The following is a 21,994-nucleotide window of genomic DNA, read 5'->3' on the forward strand; positions in this document are numbered from 1 at the left end:
ATAATGCTCCGTGAATTGAGGCCAATATCAGTCATACAGCGCTCTCTGATGATCCGTTTGAGAAAAGGAAAAGATTTCTCATGGGAAAGAGGGTATCAGCTACTGATTGGGATGAAGTTACATTTTTGGTTGCGGTTTCTCTTTAAAGTGAACCAGAGATGAATAATGAAAAACATTTTATACATTCCTGGGGGCTTCCTCCAGCCCCATCCGCCTGGATCGCTCCCATGCCGCCATCCTCCGCTGCCCGCAGCTACGAGAAGCGGGTCCCGTCACTGACGTCATCGGAGCCAGCCTATACAGGAGAAGTGCGCCCTCTACTTATCTCTCCAGCGACTGCTGGAGAGATACGCAAACAGTGCACTTATTTACGCTAGGCTGAATCCGACTGACTGAAGTGCGGGGATCCGGTTCTCGTAGCTGTGGGCAGCGGAGGAAGGCGGCGTGGGAGCGATCCAGGCGGATGGGGCTGGAGGAAGCTCCAGGTATGTATAAAATATTTTTCATTATTCATCTCTGGTTCACTTTAAGACTTCACGGTAAGTGAAACAGTTGCCTTCACAAACATAAAGGTCAGGTATATTTTTATATATAATTTATAACTTTAATGAACATATTAGAAAAGCCAGATAGTCAATATTTACAATTCACAGAACAACTATTACATCAGAGTACGGAACACTAGATGGAAAAGCTCAGAGTTTGATGGCGGCCGGTTCCCAGTCTTGTGGAGTTGGAGGGTCCACCTTGAAATCCAAACCTATGAAATCATCACACTTCTTTGGTATTCTGGAAAGAGAAATCATATACCGAGATTTAGCATTGCTGCCCTGGCCTGTTTATAAACAGAAATTAATTCTACCTATGGGCTACTGACGCCTAAATCCAGCCCTCCCCATCAGTAATTCCACACAGTCCAATTTACAGCCCAACTAGACCTGAGATGGCAAATTCTCAAATCAATAATGTTGATTAGTGTAGATTTTAAAGGACAACTGTAGCAAGAGGAATATGGAGGCGGCCATATTTATTTCCTTTTGAACAATACCTGTTGCCTGGCTGTCCTGCTAATCCATGCCAATGGCCTCAATTCACTAAGCTTTATCAAACACTTTATCAAACGTTTGATAATTTACCTCATGAGTAAAATCTAGTTTTGAATTCACTAAGGTGTTATAGAGTTATTGAACATTTTATCGATAAAACATTTGATAAATATATAACACCTTAGTGAATTCAAAATTAGATTTTACCCATGAGGTAATTTATCAAACGTTTGATAAAGTGTTTGATAAAGCTTAGTGAATTGAGGTGTGTTTTTTGGGGGCAGATTTACTTTCCGATCCATTTTCCAATTGTTTTTCTGTTTGATTTACAGTCACTTCCATGAGACAATCGATCAGAAAATCAATCGAAATCAGATCAGACCTGTTGGAAAATGTTCTGTCGAGCCATCTATCTGCTAAAAAAAATAAGTCCTATTGTATTCCCAGCATAAGACGTTTAGCCACAGACCCTATTGCTGCAGCCAAAGAGATCAGCAGGGCTGCCAGGCAACCAGGATTGTGTAAAAGGAAATAAATATGTCAGCCTCCATATCCCTCAGTTCAGTTGTCCTTTAATTATTAGCAATGGAATTAAACGTTTCAAGTTCAGAAACTATTTGTGCAGCTGTGGCCCCCTATCCATACCAGCTCAAAGTGCACCTGTAGGGAAAAAGTGCCATAAATGGATTAGTTACCTCAGTAGAGGGAACCTATGGGTAATCTAGACTAGAGTCTTCCTCTCTTCCCCTCACCTCCACCGAGCCAGCGCCGGGACCCCCAACCCCTTTCACAAGGGCTTGTTGAAGAGTGTAAGCGGCCATGTTCCTGTCCTTGTACGAGGCCCAGGCTGGCGCACGCTTTTTCTGCTTGGGCTCCGTGCTGCCACTCATGAGGCATCAGCAGGGAGGCTCTGCCACCAACGCCCAGAGTCCCAGCATCCAGCAATGGTTGGCAGGAGGATTTGGGAAGCCTCCGGAGGATCCAGAGACTTCACTTTACTGAGGTAAGTATCTGCATTTCTCTCCCATAAAAGTTTTTTTTTTTTTTTTTAAAGATCTCTGCTGCCTGGTACTTCCTGTACTGAGGAGCTGAGGTCTAACAGTGGCTCGCAGCTACTTCCTGTGAACTGCACTGTCTGAACTGTCTAACCTCCTTATTTGGTTATATGGAGACTGCCATATTTTTGCACTTTTAAACAATGCACATTGCCCGGCTGCTCTGATTATCCTCTGCCTCTAATATTTTTGCCATAGACCCCGAACAAGCATGCAGATCAGATGCTCGGACTGAAGTGCGACTGGATTAGCTGCATGCTTGTTTCAAGTGTGTGATTCAGACACTACTGCAGCCAACGAGATCAGCTGGACTGCCAAGCAACTGGTATTGGTTAAAAGGAAGTAAATATGGCAGCCGCCATATCCCTCTCAGTTCTGGGGTACTTTGCAAACAACCCTAGCTGTGCTTAATCAAAATTTCGAGTAGCACTTACTGGCCGCAGGAGGTTGGTTAGCTTACCCATGCTGCTGCCTACAGCCGATGCGCTCCACTCGCGTTCCATGTCCCTCCCATGCTTCCTTCTTCTGGGTTTAAAGAGACTCTGTATTGAACAAATATGCTACTGGGGAGTACTCACTTCGGGAGGGGAAGCCTCAGGATCCTATCGAGGTTTCGCTTGCCGTCCTCCGTCCCACGGCGGTCTCGCTGCAGCCCACGGAATGCACAGCCGACAATTTGTCAGGCTTTGCAATATTTACCTTTCCCTGTTCCAGCGGACCCGACTGGGATCGGCTATTTTGGCCCATTTCCGAGCCAAGTGCGCTGGACCCAGGAAGGTAAATATTTACATCCCCACCGTTCAGGGAGCTCTATTACATTACAGATCCTCTTTAACCACTTGCCGACCGCGCACTCATTCCGCGCGTCGGCAAAGTGGCAGCTGCAGGACCAGCCGGCTGCAGGCTAATTAATCAGGAAGCAGCCGCTCGCGCGAGTGGCTGCTTCCTGTCAATTCACGGCGGGGGGCTCCGTGAATAGCCTGCGGGCCGCCGATCGCGGCTCGCAGGCTAAATGTAAACACAAGCTGAAATAATCCGCTTTGTTTACATTCGTACAACGCTGCTAACAGTAGCAGCGTTGTACCAGATCAGCGATCCCCAGCCAATCAGCGGCCGGGGATCGCTGTCACATGACAGGCAGGAGCCTGTTAGAGGCTGCACAGGACAGATCCGTTCCTGTGCAGCCTCGGATCTCCGGGGAAGGGAGGGAGGGGGGGGAATTTCGCCGCGGAGGGGGGCTTTGAGGTACTCCCCCCCCCCCCGCAACACACAGGCAGGCAGGAGCGATCAGACCCCCCCAGCACATCATCCCCCTAGTGGGGAAAAGAGGTGGGGCGATCTGGTCGCTCTGCCTGCACCCTGATCTGTGCTGGGGGCTGCACAGCCCACCCAGCACAGATCAGCTAAAACAGCGCTGGTCCTTAAGGGGGGGGTAAAGGGTGGGTCCTCAAGTGGTTAAGGAGGAAGCATGGGAGTGACGTGGAGCGCACTGACTGTAGGCAGCAGCATAGGTAAGTTAACCCCTCCTCCTGCAACCAGTAAGTGCTACATGTAATTGTGATTATGAGCAACCCTCAAACGTGTACTGATGATGGGGCTCGTTCTGGCAGGCAAGGTAAGGAAAGGTACAATGTCGTACATTGGAAAGGGATGCCAGGAAATGTGGGCACTGGGTGAAGCAGATACAGTATAGCGCAACAGAAGCCGTGCTTCTCTCACCACCCCGCCGGAGTCCAGTGAAGTGCAACCATCCTTTGCGCTCACTGCTCACTCTAGTGCCCAGCATCTCTTACTGCTTATCGCGTGAGAACTAAGCAGCTCAGGTAAAAAAAAAATCATAAAAAGTTTGGGTCCATAGCCAGGATACTCCTCAGACCTTAATCCAATTGAGAACTTGAGGTCAATCCTCAAGAGGCGGTGGGCAAACCAAACCTCAACCTCTGACAAACTCCAACCATCAATTGATTTTGAAAGAAAAACTTGCCATCAGTCAGGATTTGCCCCAGAAGTTGACTGACAGCATGCCAGGGTGGATTGCACAAGTCTTGAAAAAGAAGGGCCAACTCTGCAAATATAGAATCTTTGCACAAAATTGGTGCAGTTCTCAATAAAAATCTTTGAAATGTATGAAACACTTATAATTGCTTATAATCACACTCAGTACACCACAGAAATAACTGACAAAAGGATATAAAACAAAGCAGCAAACTTTGGGGGGGAAAAAAACAGTATTTGTGCCATTCTCAAAACTTTTAGCCAGGACTGCTATAAAAATATGCCAAGTTCCATAAATGTAAAGAAGACATATCAAATAGTGAAGACACAGACACAGGACATTTATATCGCACTTTTCTCCTGGGCGACTCAAAGCACCAGAGCTGCAGCCACTAAGCTGCATTCTATAGGCAGTAGCAGTGTTAGGGAGTCTTGCCCAAGGTCTCCTACTGAATAGGTGTTGGCTTGCTAAACAGGAAGAGCCAAGGGAGGAGCACGAAAAGTAAATTCCAATATGTGGAGTGGCCAATTACATAACTAGGAATATACACTATAATGCCAAAAGTATTGGGACACCCATCCTTGAATTTAGGTGTTCCAATCACTACTATGGCCGCAGGTGTTTACAATCCAGCAACCAGGCATGCAGACTACTTCTACAAGCATTTGTGAAAGAATGTGAGAAGCTCAGTGAATTGCAGTGTGGTACTGTGCTAGGATGACACGTCTGCAAAAATTCCATTCGTGAAATTTCCTCGGTAATAAATATTCCAGAGTCAACAGGTAGTGGTGTTATAAGTGCAAGCAAGTGGGAACAACGGCAACTCAGTCACAAAGTGGTAGCCCACGTAAAATCACAGAGCGGGGTCACTCAGGAGCACATTGCACAGAAGTTACCAAATTTTCACAGAGTCGATAGATAAAGTCCTTTAATCTTTGTATGGCCTTCAGATTAGCCCCAAGCCTTAAATCACCAAGTGCGATGCATTGGATGTAATGGTGTAGAGAACGCCGCCACTAGACTCTAGCAGTGGAGAATGTGCTCTCTGGTGTTACTAATCACACTTCTCAGTCTGGCCATCCAATGGACTGGTCTGGGTTTGCAGATGACAGGAGAACAGAATTTGCCTGACTGCCTTGTGCTATGTTTGAGGGAGGTGGGATTACGGAGTAGGGTAGTTTTTCAGGGGTTGGGCTTGGCCCTTTAGTACCAGCGAAAAGGAACTCTGAATGTTTCAGGATACCAACACATTTTAAGTGATTTTATGCTTCCAACTTTTTGGCCTGCACAGAGTCCTAATCTCAATCCGACAGAACACCTTTGGGATGAATGAGGCTGGAGAGGAGACTGCAAGCCAGACCCTCTCTTCTACCATCAGTGCCTAACCTCACTAATTATCTTCTAGAAGAATAGTCAATATTTTCTTTAAAAAACACTCCTAACCTCGTGGCAATCATTCCTAGAAGAGTTGAAACTGCTATAGCTGTAAAGGGTGGGTCAACTCCATATAGAAGCCTATGGATTAAGAATGGGATGTCCATGTGTTAATAAATCCCAATACAATTCAGTATTTCCCTTTTTCCCTAACATACAAAGGGACAAGGTAAAATGGTAGGTGAAGATGAGAGAAGAAAAGTGAGTTTGTTGTGATTCACAGGCAAAGAGTGACAACGTTTTTCAATGGCTACAGATCAGTTTAGCATTCAATCTCTAAGGGCCACTGAGCCGGCATATTAGCAAAAATGGGATTACTCGGCTGCCAGCAATAGCCAGAGCCCAAATTACGTGGGCTGAGAAGTTTTTAGGGAGTCAGTAGTGAAATAGTTATTAACATGGCAGAAGTTTAGCTAGAGCAAGATGAGCAGATTGTCTATGGGGCTGCTACATTTTTTAGGAGGCACCTGCGATTCTGCATAGCAGAAAAAAAAACAAAAAAAGATACAACTTGCACTACTTTTCCACACAACACCTATGTTTCCTAGTACAATTCCTGGCTACTCTAAAAAAAAGTGTGTGTTAGAGCATTGTAGTAATACACATAGAACGTGGTTTACCATTGTCTTGCTGAAAAAAGGCAGAGCTACCTTTGTTAGCATGGGGCTCCAGTGCTAACAGAAAGAGCAGGGGGTGGAGAGGGCGTGCAAGAGGATTCGCTGCCGGGAGACTGGGGCACAGGATACAGCCGGTATGGCTGATCCTGCTGCTGCACAAGTCCCGGCAACGTTAAATACTATACCCCCTCCAGGTCGACGTGGATAGTGGGGAATGATGTAATTCGGCTTCCAGCTATTGTTGGAGGCTGAATTACAGTGTTTTAAGGACACCCGAAGCGAAAATAAACTAATAAAATAAACAATTGTATCTATCTTCCTTCTCTTAACCTCCCTGGTGATCAATTAAAACCGCCAGGGGGCAGCGCAGCACAATTTTTTTTTTTTAAATCATGTAGCTAGCCTAGCGCTAGCTACATGATACCCGGTGAGCAGCGGCATCCCCCCACTCCCTCGTATCGCCTCCGGCATTTAGAGCAAGCAGGAAATCCCGTTCAGAACGGGATTTCCTGCTTGGCTGCCCCCGTAGCCATGGCGACGATTATGATGACATCGACGTTGTGATGTCTTCGGGAGTCCCGATCCACCCCTCAGCGCTGCCTGGTACCAATTGGCCAGGCTGTGCACGGGGTCTGGGGGGGCGGCACGGCGGGTAGCGGCGAATCAGTGCGGAGCGGCGGCGATCGCATAGTACACGCAGCTAGCAAAGTGCTAGCTGCGTGTAACAAAAAGAAAAAAAATTTCAAATCGGCCCACCAGGGTCTGAGCGGTGCCCTGCGGCGGCATAGCCCGTGCTAAGCACGGCCTTACCGCCCAGGAGGTTAAATATGACAAGATATTCCAGTTTTATTTTATGTGTAAATCTACTTTTTAAGTTTTAACTGTTTTTGCTCAATGACACATTCATTGAAGTAAGCCATTTTCTGCTATAAAAGTGTTTTACATTTGTAATTTCTTATCAGTGAGGGTCACACTGTAGTCACTTCCCGTCTGAGTCAGGACTGAGTCAGCCACTTACATGCCTGATATTTAACTCTTTGAGGCAGAGAAAGAAAAAAAGGAACACCGCATAGTTATTTGTGTGCTAGGCACTGTACATACTCATGTCTATCTCATTATGTCACATGTCACTTCGGGTACCCTTTAAAAGTAATTTCAGCTCCGTCTTCTGACGGCACCAAAGTTACTCCCTGTGTGCCGCTATAGCCGTAATTCCTATTACGGTCTATGGTAGCGCCAGCTGCGCCAAAGTCTACTGTGCTGGATTGGCAGTGTTCGGGGGAGAGGGGGCAACCCTGCTTGGTGCCATTCCTAATCTGGAAAGAATCTGACAATGCCCCATTCACACGAACCACTGCAGAGGGAATACAGGGACAAAATCCATTTCAACATTCTGTTTTGTAGACCTATATGTGGCAGTTTCCTCCAGTGCTGGGCGTAATGGAAAAAGCTACGCTTACGGATCATTACGCGTAATTTTACGCTATTACGCATTACGGAATTACGCTTACGGCGTAGACATTCAATTTCGGTACATGTCTAATTACGCATAGCCCTTACGCAATTACGCGTAAGAATACCGTAATTCAGGTTGTTACGTTATAGGCTTACGCGTAAAATCCTACTAGCAATTAATGCGTAAGGTCATGCTGCCAAGCGGAAAAGTTGACGCATGGATCAATGTTAGGTAGCCGCCGACTTTAAGTGTTAATAGCAAAGCCCCCTTAATTGCTAAGAGCCTCAAATTTGGAGAATATATTAAGGAGATCAGAAGGAATAAGAGGAAAAAAATGTTTTCAAAAAGACCTTATAGTTTTTGAGAAAATCGATTTTTAAGTTTCAAAGGCAAAAATGTCTGTTAACCACTTGCCGACCGCACACTCATAACGTGCGTCGGCAAAGTGGCAGCTGCAGGACCAGCGACGCAGTACTGCGTCGCCAGCTGCAGCCTAATTAATCAGGAAGCAGCCGCTCGTACGAGCGGCTGCTTCCTGTCAAATCACGGCGGGGGGCTCCGTGAATAGCCTGCGGGCCGCCGATGGCGGCTCGCAGGCTAGATGTAAACACAAGCGGAAATAATCCGCTTTGTTTACATTTGTACGGCGCTGCTGCGCAGCAGCGCCGTAAGGCAGATCGGCGATCCCCGGCCAATCAGCGGCCGGGGATCGCCGCCATGTGACAGGAGACAGCCTGTCACTGGCTGCACAGGACGGATAGCGTCCTGTGCAGCCCGGCTTACCAAAGGGGGCCAGGTAGGAGAGGGAGGGGGAGCATTTCGCCGCGGAGGGGGGCTTTGAGGTGCCCCCCCCGCCAGCCACTCGCAGGCAGCAGAGATCAGACCCCCCCAGCACATCATCCCCATAGGGGGGAAAAAAGGGGGGCAATCTGATCTCCCTGCCTGCACCCTGATCTGTGCTGGGGGCTGCAGAGCCCACCCAGCACAGATCAATCAAACCAGCGCTGGTCCTTAAGGGGGGGTAAAGGGTGGGTCCTCAAGTGGTTAAATGCGGAAAATGTCAGTTTTTTTTGCACAGGTAACAATAGTGTTTTATTTTCATAGATTCCCCCAAGTGGGAAGAGTTTTACTTACTTCGTTCTGAGTGTGGGAAATATTTAAAAAAAACGACGTGGGGTCCCCCCTCCCAGACCTCTTTAACCCCTTGTCCCCCATGCAGACTGGGATAGCCAGAATGCGGAGCACCGGCCGCGTGGGGCTCCACACCCTGACTATACCAGCCCGCATGGTCCATGGATTGGGGGGTCTCGGAAGGGGCAGCCAAGCTTTCCCCTCCCCCTCCGAGCCCTTGTCCAATCCAAGGACAAGGGGCTCTTCTCCACCTCCAATGGGCGGTGGAGGTGGAGGCCGCGATTTCCTGGAGGGGGGGGGGGGGGGTTCATGGTGGCATCTGGGAGTCCCCTTTAAAAAGGAACCCCATTGGTCAAATCAGAAGGAACCCCATTGGTCTGCTAAGGACCAATGGGGCTCCTTGGAGCCCAAATACAAAGATGCTTTAGAGAGCTCTGAGCTATATAGCTCAGAGCTCTGTCGGGTTCAGGACGCTAAGTCCCCGCCGGCTCCACTGCCCTCCCCGCCTCTCCCACGTCACCTATATACATGCTGGCTCCCATGGGTGCCAGCATGTATATGGGTGACAGGTGTGGGCGGAGTGGACGGCGGGAGCCGGCGGGGACTTAGAGTGTATGCGGCGGCCGGCGGGTGAGCGGCGAGTGACGTCGGGTGCGGTGGTGTTACAAAGTAACAAAGTTGTTACATTGTAACAACTTTGTTACATTGTAACTGATTAGTATATTTCCGAGGATATTGCGTGGGAACTGGCTTTTATAGGGACAGGTAAGTATTAATGATTAATTAAGAATATTAAAGAGGAGCTGTTAGGTATAAGGTCTCAGAGAAAATAAACACATATATCAGTAGCTAAAGATTGGCTGTACTTACATTACATATGCATTTCACTGTCCACGTTTGTACTTCACAGAATTTTTATATAGTATATGCAGAGATTGATGCTCCTGACAGCTCATGGCAGGTTCCATGTTTTTCTGTCAAATGTGTCGTCATGTCCTGCCTGCTTCCTGATCACAGAAAAGCTCGTACTGAATAACACAGTGTGCAGTGAATATTAATGAGCCATGTGGCTAGGAACAATAGCTGACTCCTGCAGTGTACTTGGCCCGGAGATTTATCAGTGCTACGCGCTGGACTGATTACAAGCTGCTGTAACGTCTCATTAGCAGCCGAGGGGAGGGCCCCAGAATGCTTTGCAGTATAGTATGCGGCTTGCGTCCTCTTAGGTCTAACAGCTTTTCTGATAAGCACACATCAAAGGTAACTGAGATTTTTATCTTCACTAATGGCTTTTTGGCTTCCTTCTAAACTGTTTAACACAGGAGAATAGAGGTTTAAATTAGCTTCTGCAGCCTGACAGTTACTCTTTAAAGGACTTTTTTCGTGGTTATGTTTTTTGTTCAATTAAAATACTTTTTCTATGTGTTTGTGTGTTTATTTACTTTTAACTCTTAAAGGAAATGGGTAAGGGGTACAAGTACCTCTATACTCATTTCTCCTGGGAGGGGGGGTGGGCATCTGGGGGACCCCTTTTTAAAGGGGACTCCCAGATGCCACCATGAAACACCCCCCCCCCAGGAAATCGCGGCCTCCACCTCCACCGCCCATCGGACGTGGAGAAGAGCCCCTTGTCCTTGGATTGGACAAGGGCTCGGAGGGGGAGGGGAAAGCTTGGCTGCCCCTCCCCTTCCGAGACCCCCCAATCCATGGACCATGCGGGCTGGTATAGTCAGGGTGCGGAGCCCCACGCGGCCGGTGCTCCGCATTCTGGCTATCCCAGTCTGCATGGGGGACAAGGGGTTAAAGAGGTCTGGGAGGGGGGACCCCACGTCGTTTTTTTTAAATATTTCCCACACTCAGAACGAAGTAAGTAAAACTCTTCCCACTTGGGGGAATCTATGAAAATAAAACACTATTGTTACCTGTGCAAAAAAAACCTGACATTTTCCGCATTTAAAAGACATTTTTGCCCTTGAAACTTAAAAATCGATTTTCTCAAAAAATATAAGGTCTTTTTGAAAAAAAAAAATGTCCTCTTATTCCCACTGATCCCCTTAATATACCCTGTGAATTTGGTGTTCCTACATTTTAAGCAGGCTTTGCTATTAACCGTTAAAGTCGGCGGGTTTTTAAATGTATATATTTTTCCTTTGAAACTTTAACATCGATTTTCTCAAAAACTATAAGGTCTTATTCCTTCTGATCTCCTTAACATATTCTCCAAATTTGAGGCTCTTAGCACTTAAGGGGGCTTTGCTATTAACCCTTAAAGTCGGCAGCTTTTTTATATTATACGGGAGCGTAATATTACGCGATTACGGCAGACTGTGTAATTTCAATGGGAGTTTACTGTCTTACGCGTAATTTGTTACGCGTAATAACGTAACCTACGGTCTACGCGTAATTAATTACGCTTAATACCGTAACCTTACACGTAACGCTTACGGTGCATTTGTAGTGAATTACGATGCGTAATTACGCTAATGCGTAATTTCGGCCCAGCACTGGTTTCCTCAATCAGCGACCAGCTTACCCGATCAAGCGCCTTCTAGGCATCGGTGGAGTAGCATTAAGGGCAAGCTGGTCTTCTGACACCAATGGCTCGGATTCAAAGCTTTACTTGTGTTGTCTCTGGCTTATCTCCCCCTTACAAATCATGTTTGGTCAATTTCCAAGTCTTTTCATCTATTGGCCAAAACCTTAGAAACAAATTTATGTCCAAGTTCATTAGGGATATAGGTCTGTAGCTTTGGCACCAGGCAGGGTCCTTCCCCTTTTTAGGCAATACTGCAATATGGGCTTCTAAACTCTGTACTTGAAATTCAACCCTTTCTGATAAATTATTTAAGAAGTGGGCCAAAGAACCTAGAATCAGATGGGAGAAAGTCTTATTTTTGGGCCTGGGCATTTCCCCCTAGGTAGATCTGCAAGCTCTACTACGGAAATGGGTTTTTCTGATTCTTTACAACACTCCTCTGCTAGTGAGGGCATCCCTACTCTCCTTAAGTAAGCTTTAATCTCAGTGCACTTGTCTACTTTGGTCTGCCCACGAGCCAAACCTTCGATATAGTAAAGAGTGGCGTAATATGCTCTAAAGATTGAAGCAGTTTTTTGTGAGTGGTGCTCTAACTGCCCATGTAGATTCCTAATCTGATGAACAAATATCTTTTCTCTTTTTTTAGCTATGGCTCTTGCCAGTTGTTTCCCACTTTTGTTGCCATACTGGTAGGCCCCAGCAATCCACACTCTCTGCTTGTTTGACCCTCTCTCATCCATTGTCTCCAATAATTTGGTCCATGCATCTTGCAGTAATTAGGCTCCCTCTACAGTACTTGCTTTCTTGTGGTCCATTTCCAGTGTAGTAATACTGTCTAGCAGATGTTGTATCCTCTCCTCCTTTTTCTTTCGGGCACCTATCGCTTGGCTCTCCCATATAATCCCTGGGCACATCCTCTCAGTGTTCTTCCTGAAAAAGTTTCATATTGTCCAGGCTAATTGTTTATTAGTAATGTCATCATCCAACAGAGAGTCCTTCTGGACACCAATGTCTTTGATTTTTAGGTAAATCTGCTAGACCCAGTACCAGCCAAATGGTCTGAAATAGCAAACATTTTGCCCACCCCCGGTTAGATGATCTTCCCGACTTCAACTTTTTGGCAGAAAACGTGATGTTTTTCACATTAGTATCCATGTTTGTGTGCGAATTTTCCAGTGCAAGTTTCCAGAGTAAGCAAAAATTTGCATACGAACGTAAATTTTAATTTGAAAAAAAAGCAACCGCTGGTCATGCAGGGGGTCTGCATGCTCCATGCAGGGTCCCGCATCGTGCACACGGACCCCCTGCATGGCCAGCGGGAGGGTTAGTGACACAGCAGTACAGGTTTTCCATACAAGGGACCCGTGAGCTCACTGCCCACAGCCATTGCATTTAGTGAAAGCAGTCAATCCATAATATAACCTTGGAATACGTATGTTATGGTACCCATACACGGTACAATAAAAACGTTAGATGTTCTCTCTTTTTTTTTACATAAACGATCAAATGAAAATTGAAAATAATCTTTTTTTCCCATCAAGAAAAGCAAACGATTATCCGTTTTTTTTTCTATAAAAATCCGATCAGACATGTAGGAAAAATTATTTATATTCGATCTAACTGAATAATCAAACTAAATTACCTAATAAAAAAATATGAAAAATTGTACCATGTATGATCAATTTTATTCATGAGGAACTTCTTGATCTATAAGCAGGGCGATTGGAAACATACTGTGGATACTCATGTTTATATAGTTACATATAGTGGGTGGCAGACATTAGAAGATAATGTCATTCCACTGCGGGTCAGTGCAAGAGCAATGAATAATGCAAAAGGACTCATGGAGGACGGAGCCATGGCTATGACTTTTTAGAAGGTCATTTATCAGGATTTGTACAAGTGCACTTTAGAGGTCCTCTAGGAGGCTGGCCTGGAGTGGTTCACCTTCCTAGGAGGAATTGAGATAGCTGGTTTTACCAAGTGATTGACATACAGTATACCACCAGGGCCGGTTCAAGTAACAATTTGGCCCTAGGGTAAAATTAGCCTGGGGGGCACCCAACAGTCACCCCCCGACCACAAAGCGTCATTAGAGGCCCTTTGTTGCAGCCAAATTTCCCTCCTGGGCCCCTGAGCTGGCTGCTGACCCTCCGCCAATCACCTCCCGACTTAACAGACTCTGCAGAGTCCCTGGGAAGCAACAGTTAAGATGGGGGAGGGACACCTTGGGGGCCTCTACAGGCTCTGGGGCCATTGCCCATTTTTTCCTATGGTAGCTCCGGCCCTGTATACTACAGTAGTAGTTGTGATGCAATTGGGCAGTACTTGCTGGGTCCAATTTCTATAGGGGTAGCACTTTGGGTGCCAGGAATATGCACAGTATAGATTAGCTTATATTATAGCAATAAAGCATTTTTTGCATACAATTCATATTTGTATGTTTTTGTTTTTCATATTGTTAGTGTACAATAATAGCACACATTGAAGATATTTTTCTTAGAGTCCCAGATAGAACATTGAAGTGGTAAGATTGTACAAAACAGATTGTATCATTAGCGAGCACCTTTAGCTTCCACAGAGGTTGTTTCCGACCTTCCTTTAGATCCGGGTTGTCCAAACTTTTTAGACCAAGGGCCGTATCTCCGTTCTTGAGAGTCCTAGGGGACCAAACCAGTGAAACTAATGCTAGGTACACACCATCCAATTTTTTGTTAGCTAGATGGCTCGATATATAATTTCCAACATGTTCGATCGTTTTTCTGATCGATTTCTCATAGAAGTGAATGGAAATAGATAAGAAAAGATAACAGGATCGAATCGGAAATCGACCGGAAAATCAAATTGGAAATCGATTGGATGGAAAATCAACCGAAAAAATGCATCGTGTGTACCCAGCATTAAACACAGTTTTCGCTGATTGCTGTTAGGCACTGTTAGCATGTGGCATTTTGTCACATAAAACATTTCCATAGGAAATAACCCATATACCGTGTGCAGTTAGCACAGTGGCAGCTGCTTATCAGTGGCTGTTACTGCTGCTGGAACAGTGGTGGCTGCTAATCAGTGGCCGTTAGTGCTGCTGGCAGAGTGGCAGCTCTAATCAGTGGCTGCTGGTACAGTGGCAGCTGCTAATCAGTGGCTGTTGCTGCTGCTGGTACAGTGGCATCTGCTAATCAGTGGCTGTTGATGCTGCTGGTACAGTGGTGGCTGCTAATCATTGGCTGTTACTGTTGCTGGCACAGTGGCAGCTGCTAATAAGTGCTTGTTGCTGCTGCTGGTACAGTGGCAGCTGCTGGTACAATGGCGGCTGCTAATCAGTGGCTGTTACTGTTGCTGGCACAGTAGTGGCTGCTAATCAGTGGCTGTTACTGTTGCTGGCACAGTGGCAGCTGCTAATCAGTGCTTGTTGCTGCTGCTGGTACAGTGGCAGCTGCTGCTGCTGGTACAATGGCGGCTGCTAATCAGTGGCTGTTACTGTTGCTGGCACAGTAGTGGCTGCTAATCAGTGGCCATTACCGCTGCTGGCACAGTGACAGCTGCTAATGAGTGGCTGTTACTGCTACTGGCACACTGGTGGCTGCTAATCAGTGGCTGTTAGTGTTACTGGCACAGTGGAAGCACCTTATCAGTGGCTGTTACTGTTACAGTGGTGGCTGATGACCTACAGGCGAACAACGGAGGAGGCAGAGCAGTGACAAAAGGTGCTGCCTGTGGGCTGCATGGATATTACGACTGTAGAGAGCTTTGGGGGCCAACAGAAAAGGCTCAGTGTGCCGCATTTGGCCACCGTGCCGGACTTTGGACATACCTAGATAAACCCAGCGCAGGGTATAACTGCAGGGAAGCAGCCTTTGCAACCGCAAGAAGGCCAGTAGCTGTAAGGAGGCCCCAACTACTACTTCACCCCATCCAATAAAGGGGTCCATCCTTCAAATCAGGTGGTTTTGGGGCTACGCTTGTTATGGGTGTGAAGATTACAATGTCCACACTTGTTTTATGACCCCTGCATGATAAGTCCCCAGGCTGTGAGGGGCACCAGCGGTAGGCAAGGTGAAAATCTGAACAGTAGGGGGCCCCATCAAAATTTGCTGGGGGCCCCCCATGATTTGTAGTTATGCCCCTTAACCAGCGGCAGCCTTGCAATGAGGCTAAACTTTACGGAAATTTATTATTTTCAATATAAAGTACCCGGGCTCAGAGACACAAAACAAAAATTTAGAATTAATTTCAGAAAAAAAACAAGTCGTTCCGGCATATCATTTATTGTTCACTGTAAAACAAAGTATAACAAAAAGGTCACATACAGGAATTCTAAAACATTGATACCACTTCAAACAATCATTTTCATTATGCCATAAACAAGCTCCAATAACTTAATCTTTAAAAAAAATAAAACAATAGACAACTTCATGGTGTAAGAAGACTTCTAGTGGAGCCATTCAAATGAATTCACCGTTACAACCTGAAACAGATTGTGTTAAATAGCAGCGCAGGGGTGGTTTCATATCCTGAACATCTTTTCTTCTGTGTTATTCAGCCATTCGAAAAAAAATCCTGATCAAATCAAACTCTGAGCAGTTGGCTCTGCAGTTTCAAACTTGCCGATTCCCACATGAGGATCCATCACCTCTCCCCTTCAGGTGACTCATGCTGTCAGCTCTCTAAACTCAAGAGAAGACAGGATGCGTCAAGAGAAGGGAGGGGTGAGAAATGATCACATGGGAGTCAGTAACATGCTTGAGTGACCTGCAGGATATTTTCATAAGGCTGGATAAGACAGAAGGAAAGAGGTCCAGTGTAGTAAACAAAATGTGTGCTTTCAATAAAAAGCAATTATTTTTCAGGAGAACAGCAATAACAGTGGATTCATAAGCATATATCCACTACAAGGTTCTCTAACTGTGATCCTTCATTTTCAGTTATTCCCTTTAAAAAAAAAAGTGTACCTAGGGTGACATGTGACATGATGAGATAGACATGCATTTACAGTGCCAAGCATATTAATAAATAGGCTGTTTATTTTTTTTTTTCATTTTTCTGCCTGAAAGAGTTAACAGGTATTCAAGTGACAGTTTCTCTCCAGTTGGTAAATAGTGAGACTAAACAGGAACCCTCACTGATAAGGAATTACAGCCATAAAACTCTTGTCTGGCAAAGAACAGCTTCTGATGAAAAAGGTCCAGAAGTTCATATATTTTAGCTCTGGGACACTTGAAAGACTGTCATCGAGCAGAGACAATAACTCATTAAATCTAATTTTAAGATTTTAAAACATAAAATAAAACTGGGGGATATCTAAAAACAAAGCAAAAATAATTTTTAGGAGTAAGAGAATAGATACAATGGTTTATCTCATCAGCTTATTTTCACCTCAAGTTCACTTTAATAAGTAGGCCCCACAGGCATCTGTTACTGGGCCTGGACCCCCGAGTTGATCAGTGAGAAGAAAATAATTCCAAACGAGGGCCCGTTTGCATTTATTAGAATTTGCATGTGCCACGTGGGTTTGGGTTTTTGTGTTGTTCGTCAAACATCAAACACAAGGCAGTGGAATCGCATATGACTTGCGTTGTTGAGCGATTTTTTGCGATCAGCCTTTTCAGCTTATTTAAAGTGAACCTCCGGACTAAAAATCGACTCAGCAGCACTGAAAAGGCTTGGTGTTTCTTTAACAGTTTCACAGCATCAGAAATTTGTTTCTCTTATACAAGCCTCATTTTTAGCTGCACAAAAGAAAACTGCCCGGGCTTTTTTCCCCTGTTGCTGTGCAAAGCACGATGGGATTTCTGATTTTGTTGTTCTCGTTTTACTGTTTTGGTGCAATTTTTTTTTTTTTTTTACATTTTGAATTTGACATTTGAAGCCTAGTGTGTGCAGCTGGGAGGGGTGATCAGGACACAGGACAGTTGGAACTGTGTCTCCTGCTCCTTGTTACCTCCTTTCAACCAAAAAGATGGCTGCCCCCATGACAAAGATGGCAGCCCCCATGAATCACAAACATTTGCCTGTTCTTTTAAAACAGGGTGGGTAAGAGATATTACCTATCTATTCTAATTAATATAACTAATGTAACTTAATGACAGTATGTTTGTTTAGGCTGAAGTTCCCCTTAAAATCATGCAGCAGTGCCCAAAAAAACAAACAAAACAAAAACCCTCCCCCACAAAAAAAAGGGAAAAAAACAAAAAAACACAAACAGAAAACCGGAAACAAAAAAAATTGCAAAATGCAGAATTGGAAATGCAAAAAAGTGGCAAATCACAGCCGCAATTTACAAGAATAAGTGTGAACGCTGCCATACATGCAAATTTAATTTAAATTGTATGCGCGCTCTGCCAATTTTATATTGGCATGAGGCAGAGCAAATCTGGGTTTCCTGTCACGACCCACTTGACTCGAAATCGACAGCAGATTCTGGAAAAAAATTCTGTTACTTTATCGGCCCTCCGAATGTCTTGTGTTTGTAATATAATCCGATTGCTGGAAAGGACATGTGTGGCTGACCATAGAGACCGTCCTCTAGGGATCCTCAGCTTCAGATGCCTGTGTGGAACCGTGCAGAAAAAGCCATTTTGAGTGCAGAACCGAGCCCCGCCCCTGAGAATGCAGCCAATCAATTCATTATGATGTTTCTGAGGCCGTGCACACGGCCTCAATTCACTAAGCTTTACCAAACACTTTATCAAACGTTTGATAATTTACCTCAGAGTCATAGGTAAAATATAATTTAGATTGTAAGCTCGCAAGGGCAGGGTCATCCTCCTAATGTTTAATGTTTTTGTAACAATATTTGTGCTGCTTGGAACTCTGCTGTACATTTGTTAGTTTTATCTATGTTCCCCTTGTCTTATTGTGCTTTGGAAAGCGCTGCGGAATATGTTGGCGCTATATAAATAAAAAATAATAATTTTGAATTCACAAAGCTGTTATAAACGTACTGAACGTTTTATCGATAAAACATTTGATAAATATATACCACCTCAGTGAATTCAAAATTCGATTTTACCCATGAGGTAAATTATCAAATGTTTGATAAAGTGTTTGGTAAAGCTTAGTGAATTGAGGCCAAAATGGCTGCCAATTCTGCACATGCAAGGCAGATACTATGGAATGGCAGTAATAATAAATAGAGATATTACATTGATATCGTAAAACCTTCCCTGAGAAATGTGGTCTGAGGTTATGTTTATTTAAAAAAGATATCTCACAGTTGTTTAATGTTTAGCTTTGGATGGATTTTCAGAACTTGGATCCTGGAGGTGCTGAGCGAATGCCGCACGTTATTATGACTTCGGTCATTGCGTAATCGCCTCAGCTCAACCAGGGTGAACAACATACAGCATGAGGAAACATGAGCTTGGAGAGGCGGTAGAGGATAGATGAGTCTGAAGTGCTTTGGCCCATTCGGACATGACTGAATAGCGACTAACACAAACACTAGCACAAAGGTTGTGCATAAAGAACAGGCATGTCTGCGTGTTCAACATCGGCCTAAAATGTGCAATCCACGATGATATGATTTGTGGCACAAAAACAAGAGGTATTCCACTGTTGTTCTGATCTATTGCAAGCTGGTGAACAGAGGTCTGGCAACAGAATTCCACTGAAAGGAATATATATGCATTAGGTGACTTGTGTAACCAGTTATATGCAGGAGTTATCAACCAAAACACTACCTGCACTAGGACAAAACAGCCACTAGATGGCGCATTGACATCTGCAAATGTTTTATCTATAGAACATTGATTGCACAGCAAGCAGCTACAAATGCGACAGTCAGGTCAAAAAAGGTCTTCACGGTAAATAATAAATTAATAATACACACAGAAAAATTAGTTTCAGAGAAAGAGACAGACACATGTATACACTGTTCAGCGCTGGAGGTGGACGGACGATCATTACTTATGCTTTTCTACAAAGCAATGCACTGGTTACCGCAGTGCCTTAAAGGACAACCGAAGTGAGAAATATATGGAGGCTGCCATATTAATTTCCTTTTATACAATACAAGTTGCCTGGCAGCCCTGCTGGTCTATTGGGATGCAGTAGTATCTAAATGTCAGAAACAAGCATGAATTTAATTTTTCAGATCTGACAATGTCAGAAACACCCGATCTGCTGCATGCTTGTTCAGGGGCTATGGCTAAACGTATTAGAGGAAGAGCATAAGCAGGATAGCCAGGTAACTGGTATTGCTTAAAAGGAAATAAATATGGCAGCGTCCACATCTCTCTCGCTTCAGTTGCCCTTTAAAGGGAACCCGAGGTGAGAGGGATATGGAGGCTGACATGTTTGTTTCCTTTTAAACAATGCAGATTGCCTGGCTGTCCTGCTGATCCTCTGCCTCTAATGCTGGATACACATGGTGCGTTCCCGCACTCGATTTCCCGCTCGATTCGTTTATTTCCAACATGTCTGATTTGCATTTCGATGGATCGTTAGGTCGATTGGCATGTAAAGTATGCCAAATCAACCTAACGATCCATCGAAATGCAAATCGGACATGTTGGAAATAAACGAATAGACGGGAATCTAGCGGGAAATCGAGTGCGGGAATGCACCGTGTGTACCCAGAATAATGCTTTAAGCCATAGACCCTGAACAAGCATGCAGCAGATCAGAAGTCTATGATGACAAATCTGACAAGATTAGCTGCATGCTTGTTTCAGGTGTGTAAATTATGACCCTACAGACCAGAAAGATCAGCAGCACTGCCAGGCAACTGGTATTGTTTAAAAGGAAATAAATATGGCCGCCTCCACCGTATATTTCTCACCTTGGGTTCCTTTTAAGTGAAAGGAATTGCCAGGTTGACGTCTTTATTCCCTTTAGAAATATACCAAATCACTGCTTGTCATTATAGATGGTCAGTGAGACGCTAATAATTCACACTTGCACGTTTTTGCAAGTTTAAAGAGGCCCTGTGGTGACGGTAAATTATTCAGGATACCCATCTTTATTGTAAGTATCCGATTTCAGCATCAGAAACACTTCCTATACCTGTATATTGGCCTGTAGCCCCTCCCACCAAGTGAGGCTATGAGGTCAGACACTCTTCTCCTCCCAGTGCACTCTGGGAGGGCAGGTGTTGTTTCTGCTCACTTCTCACTCACATAACAAACATTGCGCAGTGATGCACCTATCAGCAGTAAAGAGGTCGGCATCTGTGATAGATTATAAGAATGTAAATCAGGGAGAGGAAACATTTTACAATGGGTAAATGTTGGCTATGTAATTTATAAGTAATATTATAAACAATAAGCAATTTTATTCATTGTTATTTTCACTACAGTTCCTCTTTCAGGTATTACGCAGCTTGGAATTGGGCCAATCAAAATCATCAAGAATTTCATTTCATTGGTCCAGTTTCAGCTGCCTGAAATTTGCATTAAATCTGCATGCAAGCTGGAATGATTAGCATGCCCTTCAGGGGCGTAACTCCCAACCATGCAGGCACACAGCAACTCTCTGCATGCAAATGTTTTTATTCATTTATTTAGTAAATGCAAATTGTATGCAGCGTAAAAATGGGCCAATGCAATGCACTTCCTGCTGAAACGGATTGGCCGAAATCAGCGCCGTATACAATATGGAATTAGTAGCATCCCATTGGCCATTGACCCTAATGGGCAGCAAGTCTCCGTACTCCACAGTATATATACCATCCGTATTACATCAGATCGCCCGAACAGCATAGCATCGGTCTTCAATGCACATTCCTATAAAAGGCATACAGTACATAAGAACACAATATCTTCATAACAACTAAACTCAGTTCAAAAAGGATTTTAAAATGTTTGCTTTAAATAATAGAGTCACTTAAAGGACTAGTATCTCAAAGAAACAACATTTGAAACACATACACCTAAATTGTACATTCCCCAGAGTAAAATGAACTATTAATGTACTATGTTGCTGACACTTACATTAGGTAGTAAAAAGACAACTGATTTTGGACTAGTCCATCTCCTCATGGGAGATTCTTGGTATTAGCTTTATTCTTTACAAAAACTCTCCCTGGAAAAGATCTATACAAAGAGGTCAGACAAATTCTCCACGCTTTTGTACATTACAGCAGTCAACAATATCCGGCACCAGCGGGGATCGCCTGATGCTGGATACATATGCTTGCCGGTTGCCGTCCTAAAAAGCACAAACCTCCTCCCTCCCCCCCCCCCCCCCTTCCCCCTCCCCCTCCAGTTCAGCATTAAACACTCACCGTTTCCCCAGTGACGTACTGTGCCGTGCACAGATGCCAGAAAGCCGCTAGGAGGGACAGGACGTCACCGGGGGAATGGTGAATAACTGAAGCAACAGGTTTATGGAGGCTGCCATACTTCTTTCCTTTTAAACAATACCAGTTGCCTGGCAGTCCTGCTGATCCTCTCCCTCTAATACTTTTAGCCATAGACCCTGAACAAGCATGCAGCAGCAGATCAGGTGTTTCTGACATTGTCAGATCTGACAAGATTAGCTGTATGCTGGTCTCTGATGCGATTCAGACACTACTGCAGGCAACTGGTATTGTTTAAAAGGAAATAAATAGGTCAGCCTCCATATCCCTCGTTACAGTTGTCCTTTAAGGCCAGAAACTACCCCCAACCAACCCCCCCCCCCCCCCCCCCCCAAAAAAAAAAACAGTCCTTGTTCATTTCGGTTAGTTGAGACTCCCGGTGGCCTGAGTTCCAGATAATGGGCACTTTACTGTATTTTGCCTAAG

General features: G+C 44.8%; 1 protein-coding gene across 2 annotated transcripts in view; it reads right to left on the bottom strand.

The window, feature by feature from the left end:
- Positions 1–633: 633 nt before the first annotated feature.
- The window catches only part of ME2 (malic enzyme 2), a 101,754-nt gene continuing 80,393 nt past the window's right edge, over positions 634–21,994 (bottom strand). Inside the window, exon 17 of one of the 2 annotated variants that reach the window (XM_068251355.1) lies at positions 634–789. In XM_068251355.1, coding sequence (XP_068107456.1) covers positions 696–789 — 94 coding nt within the window. In that variant the 3' untranslated portion in view covers positions 634–695. Of the gene's footprint in view, positions 790–20,031; positions 20,994–21,994 lie in introns of those variants that run through there. The other variant, XM_068251356.1, reaches the window with a different exon arrangement.

Source organism: Hyperolius riggenbachi, chromosome 1 (genome assembly GCF_040937935.1).
Source record: "Hyperolius riggenbachi isolate aHypRig1 chromosome 1, aHypRig1.pri, whole genome shotgun sequence".
NCBI lineage: Eukaryota > Metazoa > Chordata > Amphibia > Anura > Hyperoliidae > Hyperolius > Hyperolius riggenbachi.